This window comes from Triplophysa rosa, linkage group LG18 (genome assembly GCF_024868665.1).
Source record: "Triplophysa rosa linkage group LG18, Trosa_1v2, whole genome shotgun sequence".
In the NCBI taxonomy this organism is placed as follows: Eukaryota; Metazoa; Chordata; class Actinopteri; order Cypriniformes; family Nemacheilidae; genus Triplophysa; species Triplophysa rosa.
In genome coordinates, this window is record NC_079907.1 from 9379632 (window position 1) to 9399066 (window position 19435).

General features: G+C 36.7%; 3 protein-coding genes across 3 annotated transcripts; all 3 read right to left on the reverse strand.

The window, feature by feature from the left end:
* Nucleotides 1-2214: 2214 nt before the first annotated feature.
* hoxb5b (homeobox B5b) lies at nucleotides 2215-4170 on the reverse strand. The gene is made up of 2 exons (XM_057359170.1): nucleotides 3484-4170; nucleotides 2215-3068 (listed from the first exon to the last, which is right to left on the reverse strand). The coding sequence occupies exons 1-2, from the start codon at nucleotides 4064-4066 to the stop codon at nucleotides 2821-2823; spliced, it is 831 nt and encodes a 276-aa protein (XP_057215153.1). The 5' UTR covers nucleotides 4067-4170; the 3' UTR covers nucleotides 2215-2820.
* Nucleotides 4171-5273: 1103 nt separating this feature from the next.
* hoxb6b (homeobox B6b) lies at nucleotides 5274-6660 on the reverse strand. The gene is made up of 2 exons (XM_057359171.1): nucleotides 6047-6660; nucleotides 5274-5600 (listed from the first exon to the last, which is right to left on the reverse strand). Exons 1-2 carry the CDS (start codon nucleotides 6465-6467, stop codon nucleotides 5350-5352), a joined length of 672 nt encoding a protein of 223 aa, XP_057215154.1. The 5' UTR covers nucleotides 6468-6660; the 3' UTR covers nucleotides 5274-5349.
* Nucleotides 6661-13425: 6765 nt separating this feature from the next.
* On the reverse strand, nucleotides 13426-14685 carry hoxb8b (homeobox B8b). Its single transcript, XM_057358635.1, has 2 exons — nucleotides 14259-14685; nucleotides 13426-13975 (listed from the first exon to the last, which is right to left on the reverse strand). Exons 1-2 carry the CDS (start codon nucleotides 14683-14685, stop codon nucleotides 13671-13673), a joined length of 732 nt encoding a protein of 243 aa, XP_057214618.1. The 3' UTR covers nucleotides 13426-13670.
* Between the last annotated feature and the right edge of the window lie 4750 nt (nucleotides 14686-19435).

The window sequence follows — 19435 nt, forward strand, 5'->3', positions numbered from 1 at the left end:
CATACAATTCAACAAGAGCAGAGAATGATGCCAACCCCAGACCACAGCCTAGTGACCTCAAGATGAACTTTGATCTTTCACCATGCCACTGTCCTTTGCATGTTTTTTTGTTTATTAGTCTTTTAACATTTTAATAGCATCATTATTTGTAAACTTAGTTTTCCACCATAAGATGCACGTTTATGTTTTATAATTCCCTTCATCTTTATTTTTAAAACAGTTAAATGTTCAATAATAACATTGTACGGATGTGGGTCACATAACAAAACAAATAAACACATTTTAAACTGTCCAATGTAATGTCTCAAATTTAAGCGTATTATGTTTGTTTAATTTGTTTTCCCCTTAAACATAGTTTTGATTTACTAAAAGCAGGAAGCATCAAAATTCCGCTATTAGCAATGAGTAAGAGCCGATCAGGAGCTCGGTGTGAGGCGGGCCCTGCTGGCGATTAAGCAGTGTTACATCGGTCTGAATGACAGCAAATCAACTGTTCACGACATATTGTTTCTTTGCGGTTCATGCTAAAGAAATCACAATAATAGTATTTTCTAAAAACATCTTTATCCGTAGACTCGCTGGTATAAACTTCCCCCAAAATTGTAGTTAATCTCAACAGTTTCTTTACAGAACTAATAAATACAAAAATGCTTTTGAAACAATATGCATGTAGGCTACTGCATTTCTGAGTAAAAGCGCATTATTTATTCCCAAACTGCATACAACTACCATCCAGTTTGGCATGAACCTTGTTCTTCCCTGGGAAGGCTTGTGTGCCACTCTCGTCTCCTGACCTCGGAGTGATCCCCTTCTCAATGAATAATTGATGAGAACAGCGCCCAGATTACCCCTATCAATATGCAAAACACATTATAGGGGTACAATGGGATTTTAATAGTTATGAATCGAGGAATCGTTTCTACCACGGGCAAATTCTACAGTTACACCCTGTTCTCACACCACTGCTTGTACATCGTGTTTTCCTTTAACCAAAACACAAACAAGAGGCAACATTATATTTTCTCTTTAAATTGTTTTTCAATTTTCGCACCAATTTCAGAAGTTCAAACACATCAAAAGAACATCATAAAAATCTTTTGCCTTGTTTTGTCAGTTCGCTTGATTGATACAATTACTGTAACCTCTCCGTGTTTGTTTTAATGCAACATAAATATCTCCCAAATATTGCTGGACAAAACTAACCACTGAGTACATTTAAAAAAATTATAGAGGTTTTAGATTTATGTCTGCTATATTCATGACAATAAAATTAGAACATTTTTACCGGAGCTTTGCAATTACAAAATTCAGCCAGCGATACAAAATACTTTTTATAATTAATCTAAACCTTTTTCTTTGTGCATTTTCTGCCGTAAAAAAACGTAATTGGAAACAATAAATGAATTACACGAAAAAGACCAAATTAGAGAAACTTACTTTTTTAAAAGAAGACATTTTGCTTATCGTTTCACATCCAAGCAGAAAATATTATGAAAATTATTGCTGACAGCCAAGTCAGCATGGGATATTATGCGAGTGCCCGGCTTACTGAGGGGACTCCGCATGCTGCCCACAACCTTTAGAATCCCGCAGAAGCAGTTAAACAGTCAGTTACATTCAAGAATGTGAATTATGTAGCACATTGTCAACCCCCTAAAACCATAAAACTAACTTTATGGACCTCACGTGACTTTTTAGAGCTACCAAGAGTTACATGTTGGTGTTATTGACTGGGCATCAGAAAAAAAACACGGGGATGATGTCTGCTGTGTTTCATATAAATAATGCAAATTGTAAAAAAAAAAAACCTGTAAAAATGTCGTTTACGTCATTCCATTTGAGCATTGCTAGTGTCTGAGTTACTGTTGTTGCACAAGTGCTGAGTAATAAGATCATCATCCAAAATATCCAGAACGCAGCAATGCTTACGCTGAATGGTACACGATTAGTTCTCAATTTATAAATCAGTTTTAATAGAACATGTTTTAAACTGCAGCATAATCTATACCTAATTTCATTTTAAAGCTAATAATGATTTAAAGTGTAAAAGGTCAGGCGATGAACTGGTAGATAAAACAAGCACTAGCAAATATATCTTATGGTCCTAACAGAGCGAGGCCTTATAGCAAGCAGAGACTATCATATAAGACAGAGAGAAAACTTTATTTTGAATCAACTCATTTTCATTTTAGACACAAATACAAAAAAGGCAGATACCATCAACATGTCAATGACAAAACGTTTTTTTTTTCTCCAACTTTTAACACAGAACGTCCATAACTCACGTTGTGCACTACAAATAACATATTGGTCACTACTGTATAAAGACATTCTTCATGTGGCATCTTACGAGCCCAAAATAATCTTGTGCTGCAACCTAAGTACATGAATTGTAAGTGCGAAAATATTTTTTCTCGCGATGCATACGAGAAATCATTAAGCCTGACACATAACAAGAATATAGCATGTTGCGTGAATAATACATGACGTTTCAATACAGGTTCAAAGATACAACAAAAGTTTGCTTTTTTCCACCATCATTTAAGATAGTTAGGTAGTGCGAGTTGTACAGGTCTAGAATACGTTGCACGAATAGCTCACATGGAACATGCTTTCCTCCACAAATGTATAAACTTGACACACTTGACATTCACACTCATTTATGGCAATTGTAACTAGTTTAGCATACGTGATAACAATATTCAACAGCTGACAATTTCGAGTTGCACGGGGGAATTACACGTTGTCAGGTGATATCAACAAGCTGAAAGGTGCAGCGCTGTAACAGTAGTCGAATTTTCAACCGAGAACGTTAATTGATCAATTCTGAAATGCGCTCCCCGCCGTAGCCAGATTCATACTTTTCAGTTTATTGTCCTTCTTCCATTTCATCCTGCGATTTTGGAACCAGATTTTGATTTGCCTCTCTGAGAGGCACAGCGCGTGAGCTATCTCTATTCTCCTCCTGCGCGTGAGATATCTATTGAAATGGAACTCTTTCTCCAGCTCGAGCGTCTGGTAGCGAGTGTAGGCTGTTCGAGCCCGTTTTCCATCAGGTCCAGTCATATCTAGCATAAGCAAGGGCAAAGAAATGATAAGCAAACATCACCAAGCGATCAAGCGGAAAGGAACTAAGTCTTACACACATTCTGGATGTTGCACTGTGTTTGATTCTAGCGACGTTTCGTATAGTATACTGTTCCATTTTATGGTTTTACTGGTGCACAATAATTCTACAGTCACCTCTCAAAGCGTGGTTATTCACTATATTTAAACTTTAGTCAGGTAAATTCAATGGTCCATTTAATCATCTTTAGTTAACAGACATTATAGTACAAAACGAATAAAGCAAATAATGCATGCATTTTACCTAAGCAATGTATAGCAACTTTACAGTAAAAATTTCAACATTATCAAGATAAGGCTCTAGCAATTTCACCTTATACAGCGCCTAAATAAAAAAGAGAATAGAGAGGTGTATACCATGATTAATGTGCAGCTTCCTCATCCATGGAAATATCTGTGGACTTTGACCGTCGTTAGGTGTTGTAGTCGAGGTCGCGACAGATTCTTGCTTCTGAGTGCGTGTGGTGGTGTTTGTCTGTGCTCCTTCCTCGGTCTCGGACGAGACGTTGGTCTCGTCTGTGTCTGCAAAATGTGTGCTATTGCTGCTGGTGAGATTGTTGCTGTTGGCGAGTGTGTTGTTGCCCGCTGGTGTGCTCTGATCGGATGGTGGAGACGAACCCTTCAATTCCAGAGCCTCGCTGGTGGCACAAGACAGGGGATCTGGAGACGAGAGCGAACAGCTCGACTGTCTGTACCGGGTGTCCTGACCCGGGTTTTGGAAGGAGCGAGAATTATCTCCAACTGCCTCGAAATGGCCATTGTTGGGACGATTTACGCTAAGGTCTATTCCATTGTAGTTGTAACCGAAAGACCCGGAATGCATGCTGGTGGAGTCCCTGTAAGAAGCGTTCATAGCACCGTTAGTACCATAATTTAGTAACTGATAGTCAGACCCATTTGGATAGCGCCCTGAGAACGAGTTTAGAAAATAAGAGCTCATTTGGATGTTTTAAAATGTCTTGATTTGTAGATCTTGGTCGTTAAAATCCAGCGCCGCACAATTTATGATGTAATAATGAATTATAGCAATGCACTGTACTTCGTTTTTGCCATGTATGCGCCCAAATATGGGAGAGCGTTAGGGCATCACGTGCCTTTGTTGACCAGTCGTAAATTCTCTCTGATGACTTCAAGAGGTAATTCATGCTCTATGGTTACAAATGATGACGAAATGATGATCGTTAGGTTCAACTCAACGGTGCCTCCCCATCGCGCGCCACATCCCACGTTAGCGGAGGGCGTCACCTACTGGAGGAATTGTAAAAATGCCGAAACACCTGCACATTTTGGAGAGCTTTCATACTGCATGTTTTTTAACCCTGCATTTTAACCGCATAGAATAAATCGTTTTATTTACAAACAAATTTAGGCAAAAATCATGGCAAATGACAAGTGCTTTTGTGCGTTTTATAAATATAAATCTGTCCTGGGTGCTTCAGCGACTTTATTTGGATTTTTCATACAAAGAGTGTATCAGAATTAAACATTTTAGCTTTTTAGTCAATCTGCTTTTTGAGTCTAGTCAGACTTATACTATCGAATTGCCCCGTTTCACAAGAACAGCTTGTGCAGATGTGCTATGAGCAGATGCTAATTTTAAATATATTTTAAAAGAAATAACTAGAGAAGAGTGTGTCACATTAGACATTTACTATCATGTCTTGTATAGTGCTTTTCACAAACGAACAAAGATGGTGAAATGCATTTCTGGCACACGCCGCACATCACTCCTAAACAAGTGCAAATGCAGACATACACAAAGAATAACCATAATTGTTAAACAATCCTTTTATTGACAAAATTACATTGCTAACGTATTATTCTTAGTGCATTCACATACACGTACACAAACGTGACGACCCAATAAATTAAGCATCAAAACATCCCCCTTTCTAGCACATAACATGGACTAAAATACATATTCAGACCTTTAATAAAAGCATGTTAAAAGCATGTTTCCTTCAAATAGGCATTAAAACGTTCAAACAGCGTAACAACGCCAGTTTATTATATATAGACCTAATATAATAGTGGGAAAAGTACCCCCATATATTTTCCTTATCAATACAGTGGATGCCTAGTTTTTAATCACAAAAAAGTCTACATAAAATGTAATAGGTAGTTTTATTGTTGGGTAGACCAGTAAATATTAATTACAAGTTACAACTACAGAATACTTATGTACAGTGTTTTAGAGATTCCTTATAAACTACTTTTAACACGTCATCCAGCTTTTTCATCCTCCTCCTCTTCGGCTTTTGTGGAGTTTATCACTTTGTTCTCTTTTTTCCATTTCATTCGACGGTTCTGGAACCATATTTTTATTTGTCGCTCCGTCAAACATAGAGCGTGCGAGATCTCAATTCTTCGCCTTCTGGTCAAATATCTGTTAAAGTGGAACTCCTTTTCCAGTTCAAGAGTCTGAAACCGAGTGTAGGTTTGACGACCCCTGCGTCCAGTGCTGCCAGGCATTCCTGTCAAAAAAGTGAAGAACAGACATGCTACATCAAACAGTAAAACAGACAGACAGCGTAGATAAAATAACATCGTTACACGTGTCACCATTATCATTATCATGATAATTATTACTTCTGTGACATCGGATGTGACAGCTGCGTTTGTTGTGCATGTGAGCCATTCGACCCGTTTCTTTAAAATTAAGTCCAAATGCGCTCAATGTTTAAAAACAAATCGAGTGCGCCGTGCTTTCAATTTTAGACAAGTGTAAGGATAAAACACTGTTTTACTGAAGAGCGCAATATTCGAGATGCATATAAGATGCATCTTACTGTCAATTTATTTAACTTTTTTGTCTGTTCAATGGGTAAACGATATTTTAAGATGTTGATATAGAAAGTGATCTGCCTCGCATTTATTTCTGTGACATTCAAAAAACATCATAATGTACAGTATATCTTACCGTTACACGAGTTCATCCTCTGCATCCACGGATAAACCGGAGTACACGGTTTCTCTTCACTGTTAAAATATCTGTCTGTGCCCTGTTCAGTGCAGTCCGTCTTGCACTGGTCCTGGGTTAGGACCAGCGAGTCTTCCAAACCTCCGAGAGCGCACGAACGGTCCGTGCTTCGGTAAATGTTGGATGTTGTATAGTCACAAGCACTGGTGGATCCGCTTCTCCCAAAAACGCCCCCAGCTTGCTGGTAGTACGACGAAGTGTAAACCTTGTCCTGGACATTGGTCGCTCCGAACGTGGCGCTTGGATAGTGTCTTAAAGGGTCTGTATATCCAGAAGAATATAGCGGTATCTGACCCAGGAAAGACTCCTGTCCCCCGGGTAGAGACACGGGAAAAGTTGAGTTGACGAAATAGGAACTCATGGGGTGGCCAGTGTTATTGTCCTGGAGTTATGATTTGTTGTGTTTTATAGTCCAAGTGGTGTTTGCCATTACTTTATCTGGGATTTGGTTTTAGCCGAAGGGGGGTGGCGAGGTGCCAATCTGAGACCGCGGGGAAAGGGACCAGCTGATCAGTGTTTGACCAATCCTGTGCATTTCTGACGACAGGAGAACATTTAAGGTGGGGGGCCTCTTGTTGCACAGAATGGAATCCCCGGGCACATCAAAACACGCAAAACTCAAGTGATTTTTGCGTTTAACGAAAATAAATTAAAAAAAATATATAATACATGCGATACTCTCACTAGTGATGCGCAACAATACGAGTGATTCAAAATGTAGTTTTTCAGATCTTGTAACAAATAAACGGCTCGCTTCAAATAGGCCTACGTGTAAAATTGTACACCTCATTTTGAATTGAACTTTCTTATAATTTAAGTTTAGGATATTTTCATATAAACGTCTAATTGATTTACAAATTCACAAAAAAATCCTTAGTTTTGGCTCTCAAACGAAAACACCATCACCAACGTAATTTAAAATAGCAATCCCCTAAAATATCGCTGTTTACAGCGCAAATCGCCTTTCTTTCTATTATAAAACGACACCAACGGGGAAAAGCCATTGTCCAAATGCAGATTAAGTTCTGAAGACGAATTATTTTGGGTTTAAGAAAACTCTCTCTCCAAGGCACAAGATTAATATTTGAAGGCCTATATTACGTACTCAATTGTTCATTTATTTTTTACTATTGAATAGAATGGCCTTTCACAGATGCAAATCATAGAATAGGCTATGTAAGTTGAGACAAATCAACATGCATTATTTTAGACGAATCAAGATGAAAGCTTGCTTAATATGTTGTATAGGTCGTATAACCATATCGAACAACAAAACAAAAACAAATAAACAAAAAATAGGTAAACTTTAAATGAAACCCCTCCCTAAACATTGTCCTCGTGTACATTTCATATTTTGTCTCGCGCATGTTTTTAAATCGAAAACGTCAGTGTGTAATAATATGTTCGTGTTCTGCTAAAAAATAATTTTAAATACAATTCAAATAGCACATTTAAACTTAAATTAACTATAGGAAAGGCTAACCACTAATCACCATCCATTTCTGTAAATTAATAAAAATTGATCTTTAGGGGTATTATTGAATATCGATAGGCTGTATAGTTTCATTAGTACACAATGACGTTATTGTTGTGAGTTTATCCCTCGGAGTGCTGGTAAATGTTCATAGTGTTGAGAATGTATATATTATAACTCGTATGGAAACATTTCATAAAGGTTTCTATTTTTCTATTTCAATACAAACTGCCTATTATTTATTTTCGTTTTATAAAGCATTACATGCACGCTGGGCTCCCAATCACAGTCAAGGAAGGTAGGAAAGAAGGAAACAAAGAAAGAAAGAATGAAGGAAACAAAGAAAGAAAGAAAGAAAGAGAGAAAGAAAGAAAGGACAAGGACTAACAAAGTAAATTTCAGTGCAATTTCTAAGAGGAGGAAAGAAACTCTTATAGACATTAGATAAGATCCGAGAAGACCAGCCAAGAATGACATCTAACACAATGCACTTGTCGACAATGAACCCAGAATCTGGGGATGCTAGAGGTCTTGAAGTGAGATCACATTCACAGAGACGCCACCTCCCAAACAGATATGGAGAATTTCACCACAGTTACCAAATCTCGTCACTAGATGACATCACAGAGCAAGAATTGACATAAGGTGCGCTTGTTCAGGGTTCCACTACAATTTCCCATGCATGTGACTGTTTTTCAAAAAACATTATTTTGCTTGTTCATTTTTTATCCGAATCATCAAACTGTCCAAAAGAAAATGTTGTTACATAATACTGTACTTGCTTGTACTGTAGCATGCGTATAGCCTATATTTAATTGACAAAAGCTGTTATTTCCCTAAAGATAATAAATAATCAATAAATAAGGCCGCTGTTGATGAGATCCATTACTTTTGAGATTCCTTGAAATTTCCAAATTTCTTCCTAAATTCTCAATTAGCAAACTTATGAAAGTCCTCAAAAACATGAATCCAAAAATAATAAAGAGAAAATATTTCATAAATGGCCAGACACAACATAAAGGCAATGGCTAAAACAACAATTAACTATTTTTCTGATTTTTAACCAGGATATGACATAATCAGTTTGCATATTACAAAGAGATGATCGAGCATTGCTATTTAGAAACTTGATAATGCTTATTTATAAACTCCAAGTCAATGTTTATCTCACAAAATCCCTGAATGGAGCGGCCATCTTGTAACGCAAAAATAATAATTCTTTGTGAAAATATACTTCACCCCAAATTAAACAGTATGCATTTTAAAACCATAGCCAGAAATATTTGCGACATACTGTCGATCTCTGTGCGTCAAACCATCATAGGACGCCTGAGGTAGCCTACTCCTCGTCGCAGTTCTTATCAACTTCAATGTTTTAACTTTTGTCTCTTTATGTAATGTATGCTAAAGCCATGCTAAAAAGGATAGCGTTTACGGAAATCTGTGTACAGCAGTTTGCATCATAACAACGCTGGAAAATGTGAAATGAAGAAACCAATAGGTTCAGTCCTACCTTTCCTGTTCCCTTCATCGTCGCTTCAATGGAATGATCCAAAATAATCGCGCAGATTCATCCATTAACCAGCTCACGCCATGGCATTAGATTTAAGGGTAAAACAGACTGGGGTAAAACTTGGCATATTAGAGAAGAATGAACTCAGGTCCTCAGTGTATCTTGACCCATGCACTCCAAGCTGATGTGAAAATCTGAAGACGCTTCGTACTAGCATGACGTCGTGCTTTCCATCCATATTAACGCACACGAATCGCGTGGTCAAGATAAATTCTTTTACCTCTGCTTCAAGAAAACGTAAAAACATTAAGTACATGAGGACAGAGGTGCTGCTGACTGCGCCCTGACCAAAAGAATGCTGCATTATAGCCACTTGGGAAATCATAAAAAGTTCATGTTCACAGAGAGCTGTTCACGTGACCCCTGTCAGCCAATCCAATTGCCGAATCACACATAAAGTTCTATCTCAAAGTTGTAAATTTTCATAAACAGCTGTGAGTTTATTGCTTTGCTTCAGCAACAACTCGATCGCCGCCATCTTTATTCGTTAAAAGAGAAAAAGCACGACTTCACTTCATTAAAAATCCTATAGCCTACATAGGCATTATTTTTCATATGAGATTGGTTTATTTGTATAATTTTAGAGGTACCTTTTGCATCAGGTACATCACTTTACAGAAAAGGTATCATATTTTTTTACACAATAAACAAAAAAAAACGGGGAATGATGATCTTTCAAACGATAACCAGATATATGAATATAGGTTTGGTCAGTTTACAGCAATATGTACAGTTGACTAAAACTTAAATGGATCAGTTACCCTAAAATAATAAACCACTATTCACCGTTTTCTCAATTGTGTGCATTCTTTTGTCAGGTGACTTTAAGAGAAGAATAGACAAATGGAACGTGTAGCTTTTTACAGCACTAAACATGCGTGCAGGAAAGAATTGCTTCCTGTATCTACGAACAAACACTTATTTCCGACGTTTATTGGGGCAATAAAGCAGTATAACCCAAAAGTGACCGAGCATGGGCTGTATACCCTCGAGAAGGCAATGCTCTTGAGACTTTCCAGTGCATGCTGTCCAAAAAGGGCCCAAAAGCAGAATAAGAGGTACACATTCAAATTTCTATAAATTTCTTAAATAGCAACTTGAGCTAAGTTAACTTTATCATTGATCGTGAGGTCTGCCCAAATAGTGCCGTTACACTGAGTGTGAAATATATTTATTATTTGTTTTATTTTAGAATTATTTTAGAATCTTGACATTGTATCTTGCGTTCGTTAAAATGTCATAATAAATTCATTTAAATGTACATTCATTTAAATTTCTCATCCGTATAGAAGACTAAAGTTTGCTTCACAAAATATAAAATTCAAATATGTAATTTGTTTCGTTCCTAGTTAGGCATGTTGTGTAGTCATCGAATTGCAAATAATCTTTTTCTGTATTGAATTCTAAGAATGTAAAAAAAATAAAAATTACATTGTAAGAAGTGTAATAATATCCAGCTGTGGGTCTAGAATTCTGTAGCTTACCTTTTGCTAATTTAAAATAGAAATTGTATGGAAAAAGGTTTCATCTTAGCTTTAACGTATTTTTGTTACAAACGATTATAGATTTGCTTGTGTTAGTAGGCTGTCTCTCTTAGTAGACTTTTAAATAGCATTCTCCTTGTCTTTCTTACAAAATCAATGTATTATTTTGGTGATATGCAACGCAGTTTTTTTCTTCTTCTTCTCATTATGAACGTTTAAAGTAGCCTATTCTCACATTTTTAAGGTTCATTTATTGTTCAACACTTAATATAGGCCTATACTGCAAATTTGCCCATACCCTTAACGAAGAAAGTGTATTGTATTTTTCAGAAATTAATTTATTATTGCATCACAGCTGTAAACATGTTTAGTTGCTCATGTAAATTTGTTAGAATGTTATATGGATATTCTCAGAAATGTACAAATATGCATTCTTTTATAATGAGTGAAAACGTACGAAAATGTCTGATCGAATTGTGATATTAACTCATGGGGAGTGATATTAATTTGATAAAAATGTAATTTGCCATGCTGATTGGCAAAGGCCTACGGACACCTAGAAAAAATAGCTAGACTGTCTTTTACCCTACTTATAAAATAAACGTATTCTATTTTGTATGTCATGGTCCCTTTAAATCTTAGCTTACTGAAAAAACAATACATACACTTATAATATCTAATATCTCAGTGTTCTTGTCCACATCATTTCATATTGTAAACAGTGTGAACACACTCTATTTTATTTTTCATTTTATTTTGTGTGTGTGTAAAACCATTTATTGGTGTAATTTACTGTTGGCTGTATTTATTGTTGGCTGTATCAGATACCTCTGTATCTGGAGTTCAAAAAGTGGAGCTCTTGGTGTTACATTGCCTATGCCTGTAACCTTTTGGATTTTTTTGTTAAACTAAAACAACTGTACATTGTCTCATATGAGTCAGTAATGCTTATTTGTATGCCATATTTGTATATTAACATTGTACAATAATTTAACGATGCAACATTGACCGTCCAAATTTCTTTTCGATGTATCTGTTAAAAAACTGTGGCCGGCGCAGGTTTATCAAGGCGTCCTAGCCTACATTCTCTTATAGGTCTATTAAAAACATTTTGGTAGTCATTTCAGTCAAAGTTGCCTGTATGTTTATTCTTATTACTCAATGGCTAGTTCGTCTAAAAAAATATGCACGTGACGTGTAGCATTCGCTAAAAGAACAGAAGTGGGGACTAATCTCTAATATCGTAAGGTCAATTCTATCCTTTCAAATCGTATAAATATATATTAGTCTGCTTTAGCATCTTTAATGAACAGCTTTAGAACTTTTTGTACATAGTGCCTGAATTACATTTCAATTTAATTGTATTAAAGATTTGGCCAAAGAATTGTCTTCGTTTCACTAACAACAAAATAATTTTACCAGTGTTCACCATTATATTTTAATTATACATATTCTGTTAAAATTTTATCATAGTTAACCTTATATTAAAGTTTATTTTACGTTTTGTGGGCCTATACGTGGAATTTTGTCATTTGTTAAAGATGCCACATTTAACTTACCTGAGATAAAACCTGGAATTATAACCAGCTCTCCAAAATCACTGAAATGGTTTAACTCACCATCTCATAATTTGGTATGGTTTGAAACGATATATGTCTAAACAACCACTTAGCCTATATGTTTATAATAACTAATAAAAATGAACATACAATGTACTACAAATTATTATACAATTCTAAATCAATTTGTCAGCCCAGTACTCACCAGTAAATTATACACTATGGACCAGAGTTTACTATTTTCAAATATTTATTTTCAGGCAATGAATTTCTGGTGGCAGCCAAATCTCTGAGAAAATGTATACATGACGATGCATCTTGTTTTTGGTGTAAATTACAAAAGAGCCAAAGCTTGAGACCAGACTCCTTGAGAATCTAATCAATAATAAACTGTCTCCTTTAGAAGTTTTACCGAATTATGGCTCGAGGTCACATGGTTTTTGGTCACCCCTTGGTTGTAAATAGCCATACTTTTGTGATGGGTAAATATTAAAAATGTTTTGGCTGCTATTGTCAGTTGTTGCTTTATTAATATGTATTGTCTTTGGGTCCAGGTGCTTTAAACCCTTCAGAAACCTCTTATTTTACGTGTACTGGAGTATTAATTAAAATATGTTGTGGACAAGACTGTGTGACATTTCTTTGGGTCGGTGGGAAATAAAGTATTTTAGTTCGAAGAAAACCTCTTTTATTAAGGCACTGCAGTTGAAAGACACAAAACAAAACAAAGGACACGAATGATTCTTTTCTTCAGTTTATTGTGGCTTCTTTCAGGAACCATTTCCAGTTGAAGACAATAAAAATACAATAGGACAGTGCTTCCGCGTTACTGGAACATCAAATATTTACACAAAATTTTGCAGAACAACATTGTGCGTTTTATCCATCATCCCAAAGGAAAGCACAACGCATGGATACACTGACAAAATGATTGACGCAATGACCCATTAGATTAGGTAGTTCGGTTGAAGAGCTGTAAACCTGATTCATATCGTAGAGTAATTAACAATCACAAAAAGTGCATTTTTCTAAGGTAAGACATACAGCAACGCACTCACTACTGCTGATCCTTAAAAGCAATTGTCAACTCATCTACAGAGTTACTGAAGAGAACAAATATGAGTTGCGATTCTCACTGTTTTGAAGATGTGATGCGGGGCCGCGTGCACAGCCTATATGCCAGCCCTAGCAGTAAACTCAAGAGTAATATATTTGAGGAACAGACACACCAGATGAAGCTTAAAATACTTTAGCAAAACAAATGTGGCTTATCCAAACACAGAAAATACACAACCTAATTGCTGTAGTATTCCAGAAGAACATTTAGTGATGGGATACATGATTGCCTTTGTATTCGATAATCTTCCAAATTGCTTTTAAAGTCCGAAAGACGTAATAGTGACACTTTTTTATTACAGTTCCAGACCTTTGGGCCAGTGATGGTTAGCAGACTGAACGAGTCAGAACTAAAAGTTTAAACTTTTTCGGAGTCCTCATCTGATGTGTGCTTTTCGGATACCTGGCTGTCTGCTTGCCCTTTTCTCTCTATTTCCTCCTGTTCCACTTTGCTGCTGGGAAACTTGTCTTTGTTGTGTTCTTTTTTCCACTTCATGCGCCTGTTCTGAAACCAGATCTTCACTTGTCTCTCAGTGAGAGCAAGAGCATGAGACACTTCGATGCGCCGCTTGCGGGTCAGGTAGGGATTAAACAGGAACTCCTTCTCCAGCTCGAGGGTCTGATAGCGGCTGTAGGTCTGCCTGCCCCTTCTCCGGCCGGTAGCTGTGGGGGAAAAGATGTGTGTCAAACCAAGTAGATTTCTCTACAAACTCAAATGTTATTCGTGTAAACAAAATAATACGGGTAATAAGAGATTCACAACCAGCGCCGTTTTATTGCCACATGGTTACAAAGCAATCCTTACTTTCTTAAGGGGTGCAATTCCCCAGTAATCAATAGGTGCCATAAAGCGTTTAATTGGGGGTAATAAGTAGGCCTACTATTGTCTACAGTGTTTTATGTGGGGACAGTGTATACCAGAGGTGTTTCTATTCCCTCATCTCACCTTGTGGTCTCATCCACGGAAAGAGCTGCGCTGCGCACGGTTCCGCACTTTCCAAATCATCCCTGAGACCGTTTACCTTCAAATTAGTACAATCCCCAAACTGAGTAAAATCCGCATCTGACGAGCCAAAAATGGACTGTCTCTGTAACCCGTCCTGCCCTAAGATGTTCCCCGTGGCTTCTCCGGGATAAGGTACCGCGCACGGGTTCTGTTGGTAAGATGCATGGGAGAAGGATGGTGTACCGTGGTGGTAGAAGTCCGTGAACTGCGCCGTATGTTGAAAAGCAGATCCAGTGTTGTGACCGTACAGCACAGATGGTCTGCTTCCAAGGTCCTGCGCGTATCCTGAGCACTCATAGTAGTTGGATCGCAGAGAATCACTTCCTTTGAATTTAGTGAAGAGGGAATTGACGAAGTAAGAACTCATTGCTTGCAGATGAACTCTTCGCGGAAAAAAAGAACTTTGAGAACTGTTCAAATTACGCTCCGGTTGAATGATAATTCAAGTAGCCTAATGCAAGCCAACTATTGTAATAAAATAAATGAACCCAGATGGAAACTAAACACATCAAATGTCGTAAATATGAATGTCGTAAAATATTAATATTATCCGTATAGTTAGGCTACACCCACATGATTCGTTGGTGAGGGTTCCCGAGCAATAAATAGTTTTCCTTTTCACCCTCTTTGATGGTGAGTTGCATTTCACATGGGCATCAGTTATTGATTCCTTTTATCTTTAGATGGCCTCGCCATCTCCACACAACAGACAAAGCGCGATCTTGTGATAGGAAGAGCAAAAGAGAGTGGAAATGGGGAGATGAAAAAGGATAGAGAGGGAGTTCTTGGGAAGGCGGGGGTATAGGTGGGGTGGTGGGGGGGGGTTGTTATCGGTAAACCATTTCAGTGCCAACCGAAAGCACACACGATATTTAGTCATTTAAGATATTAAGATGCTTTTTTTGGCATAATTTATTGAATGTTGAACTGCAATGATTTCTCGTTTCAAAGTGAAACGTGAATTTAACGTGCAAATGCATATCTATAATAATTTGTTTGTTCGAGACATCTCGAAGACGTTTATACACAAACCAAACGTTTACAGGCGACCACTTTTGCATGTCGTATGAGAGAGAAGAGAGATGGGATTTTATATAATTGTTTATTTATTACATTTGGGACTTACAGACAATATTTTCCTAAATTAATGCTAAACATTGTTTTTTACAGACTTTTGATAAAAATCATAACATTTTGAGATTCGTCGCTTTTCCGGCAGGTTAACAACGCTAGACGCGTTGTCTTGGCAGCGTTTAGAGTAACACTGCCATCGAGTGGTGAACATGGTTAGTTCATTAAAGTTCATTATAGATTTTTTTTGTTCGTTCTGGAAATAATCTTTCCAAAAATGGATTATACATGAAGTAAAGTAACAGTAGCAATCTTAATACATTTAGAAACTTTTATTTTCTTGGTTTCTATAATCGAAGGACAATATAATTTTGAGTTTTCAATTCGGTTAGTGTATTATTATTATTATTATGAGCTATTATTAAAGTTTTCACCATGATTAATAAGGCGAGCACAACCGAAAAAGTCATTTTCCAGAGAGAAAATGAGAAATCAGACAACGCCGTGCTGAACAGCTGCAAGATATTTTCATACCGCAGTTGCTTTTATTTCCCACTGTTACTTTACGACCAGAGAAACAACTAATTAGATTTTACTGCCTTCATTTTATGCACTGTTACATCAAGCCACGCAAAATTAAATGTAGGCTTATTCTCTATCAAGAAGACAGCCTCTGTATTTACTCGGTTTAGAACATAAAGCAATGGTTCTTTTAAAATACCATGATATTTATAGGCCTAATAGCTATTAATGATAATACTAAGTCTAATAATAATAATAATAAAAAAAAGAAGAAGACAAAAAATATGTTTTTTGTTAAAATAGAAACTAATACGTGAACCGTTCAGCCGGATCCTACCTGTTTTAAAATAATAACGGCGAGAAATTGCTTACCTCTGACTAGCCTATTACTATCATTTATATAAACTTTTATACTTCAATTGAGAAAGTTGTGGGTATATCACGTTGTAAGAAGCCTTCCATGTGCCCACTATACATTGAACCGGTTTTTAGTCATTTATGTGTGATGTTAAATTCAAACCATGGAAAATTACCTTGCCAAAAATTCCACACGTCAGTGCTTTTTGTGTCATCGTGTTTTTTTTATTTAGCCTATTTAATTGCTGGAAAATAAAATAATTTATGTTAAAAGTAAAAAGAAAAAAAATCGTCGTTTATGCAACATAGAGGTAACGCGCGAGGTAAAACCAGGTTTGTTACAGTTACGGCAGCTGCAGGTTGGTTTAATAAAGATCCTTACTGTCACTCCCAGAGGTAAAATGCTACATAACGAAAAAGAAAGAAGCAAATGTAACTTTAAATCATTTTTTAATATTTTTTTTAGCACAGAGAATAAATATGCTGTGATTCTGTTCTTTACGAACAGTGTTCATTACATAGGCTAACAACGGTAAGAACTGGCTTTAAAAATGGGTTATAGCCTAATAAAAATGAAAGTGTCCGCGAATTTTAAAATGTCTCCAGATTTATATTTTTGGGGAACATTGTATATCATTCTTACTTCAGTTAATTATGACAATTTACATATAGGCCTATAATGTTACCTTGTGTATCACGTAAATTTAGTGCTATTAACTAGATTTAATATAGGATCGTTTTAAAAGTTTAGGCCTATTCATTGTACTGTACATTGGCGTTGCATAAGGTCCGTTTTAGTTGGACGTAATCGACCGAAACCGAAGTTTCCTTTATGCAGATGTTTTAACTTAATCTTCACCACACGTTTCCAGAACGCATCGTAAATAAAGTATAAAGTACAATTTATATTCACTAAAGTTTCACCTAGGCTACTGCTTCATGAAACCCGAAGTAAATCACGCTTTAAGAAACATGATTTGTGCGGGCAGATTTGCTTCAGATGTTTTATTTTTGCAGTCATATTTTCTCTGTTAGGCCTATTTATTCATTTGCTCAATCTGATATAAATAATATCGAACAAAATCTGTCAAATCTGTTAAGTACAGAAATAGAGTTAAAACTAGATTTCCCTTTTTAATATTCACATCCTTTTATTGACAAATCAAAAAAGAAAGTAACAGCTTACAATAGACAGTCATATAATGTTAGAGGACATATAAAACAGGCTCACCTGAATTATTAAAACAATTCCCTTATGGTCTATATCAAACTAAAAATGCATATTAGGAAAAAACATGGACTTTACAGCGGAGGCCAGTCCATTTCATTGTCCAAAATTAGCTATAAGACATTGTAACTGTTACTAAATTATGAGACAAATAATAAATGAGATATGGCTTTAATTTTAAGTGAGACAAGAGAAAAAAAATCGCCTTTCATATACAAGTTATAGTCGATGCAGATTTCATCTGATGTTGAGCAGTGGCCGCGCTCATGCGGAGAGACTCTGCGAGAGGAGAGAGATGAGGCCTCGGACCAGAGGAATACGGGTGTCAGTGATGCAAAGAGCTTTGGGGTCACAGGACATTGCGGCACCACACTAGTCACCTCCATTGCTGCTCTCGCTTTCGACTCGGCCAAAGAGTATCAAACTGTGCTGATGGTTTTGCACGAGCTGGGAATGCGCACACGGCAGGGTGCAGGTTTGGCTTACACCTGCTGTTGCATCATTCATTGTTGACAATCTAAAAACATCTTATAGTATGTTATATGGGACGACTAAACATTTTCCAAAGAGTGTGTATAAATCACATTAGGCTTCTCTTACATAAACCTGCTAAACATTTTCATGAATCTGTTCCCATTGTTTTAAAGTAACAGCTAACTGGGGGTCGAGTCCGCACTCTGCAGTGTGAGGTTGACCTGCTTGTTCATGTGAGTGGTTGATAGGTGAGAAGGGTAGCTGGCGTACATAACCACACCCATGTTCTATTCTACTGACTCTCTTGTCAACCTCTGATACGTCAAGAGCAACAGTTGTCTTCCTCTCAGGGTGGGACGCTCTTGCGCAGTTGGCAGCTAGAGAAATGATCAGACCAGAGGGAATTTAGGGTTGGTGCTCGTCTAACATAGACACCAGGCTCCCTCTAGTGGTAGGTCAAAGGAACGGCATGTTTGGTCAAGCAAAAACCTACAATACACAATACATTATTATAATTATAATAACAGTAGCCTACATGATATTTTACTATTAGAATAATCTATTTTTTACTCCATTGCTGCCGTAAAGTGAGAGTTCATTCAAAATTAAAATTCTGATATCCCTTACTCACCCTCTTGTCATTTCAAACCTGTATGATTCTGCAGAACACAAAAGATGTGTGGTGACAAAAAAAAACATTGGTACACAGTGACTTGTCATTGGTTTTGTGTCAATATAAGTCAATCGGGACCAACAACTTTTAGTTACCAACATTCTTAAAAGTTCTGCACAAATAATCCTAATTTTTTTAGGGATAGTTCACCTAAAATAAAAATTCGGTCATTTATTCACCCTCATGTCACTCAATACCTGTATATGTTTTTGTGTCAATACAATGGAAGTCAGAGAAGTATCGTTTGGTTTCTTCAAAAAAAATCTTCTTTTGTGGTCATCCTCAAAATAAAAGTGGTTTGGAATGACATGAGTGTGTATAAATAATGAAAGAATCCTTTTTAACAGGTCATCGGGAGGCAGGATCGTTGATTTTCATGGCTACTTAGAAATAACAGCAGGTTATCTTGTGCTCACTGTGTTGCCAAGTGCTAGCAAATCAAAATGAGAGCATGAGGTCAAGCAAACGTTGAGCTATCCAATCTCACTTTACTCGGTCTCTGATTGGTTCTGGCTCTGGTATTTGGCTCATCAGTCCGGTGTGATTCATGGCTCATCCCGGGTTTAACCATAAAGTGCAGTAGAAGAAAACGAACATGTTCTTAAGGGACTGCTTTACATGCCTGTGTAGTAATACTGGTTTAAAGCACAAATCTAAATGATACACCAGTATTGTATTATACAATATAATTCATTACACTCTTGCACATTTAAAAAAAATGAAAGAAATAAAATTTGTTATGTACAGTACCTTCAAGTTGCAAGAAATGCATACAACAGACAACCATGTATT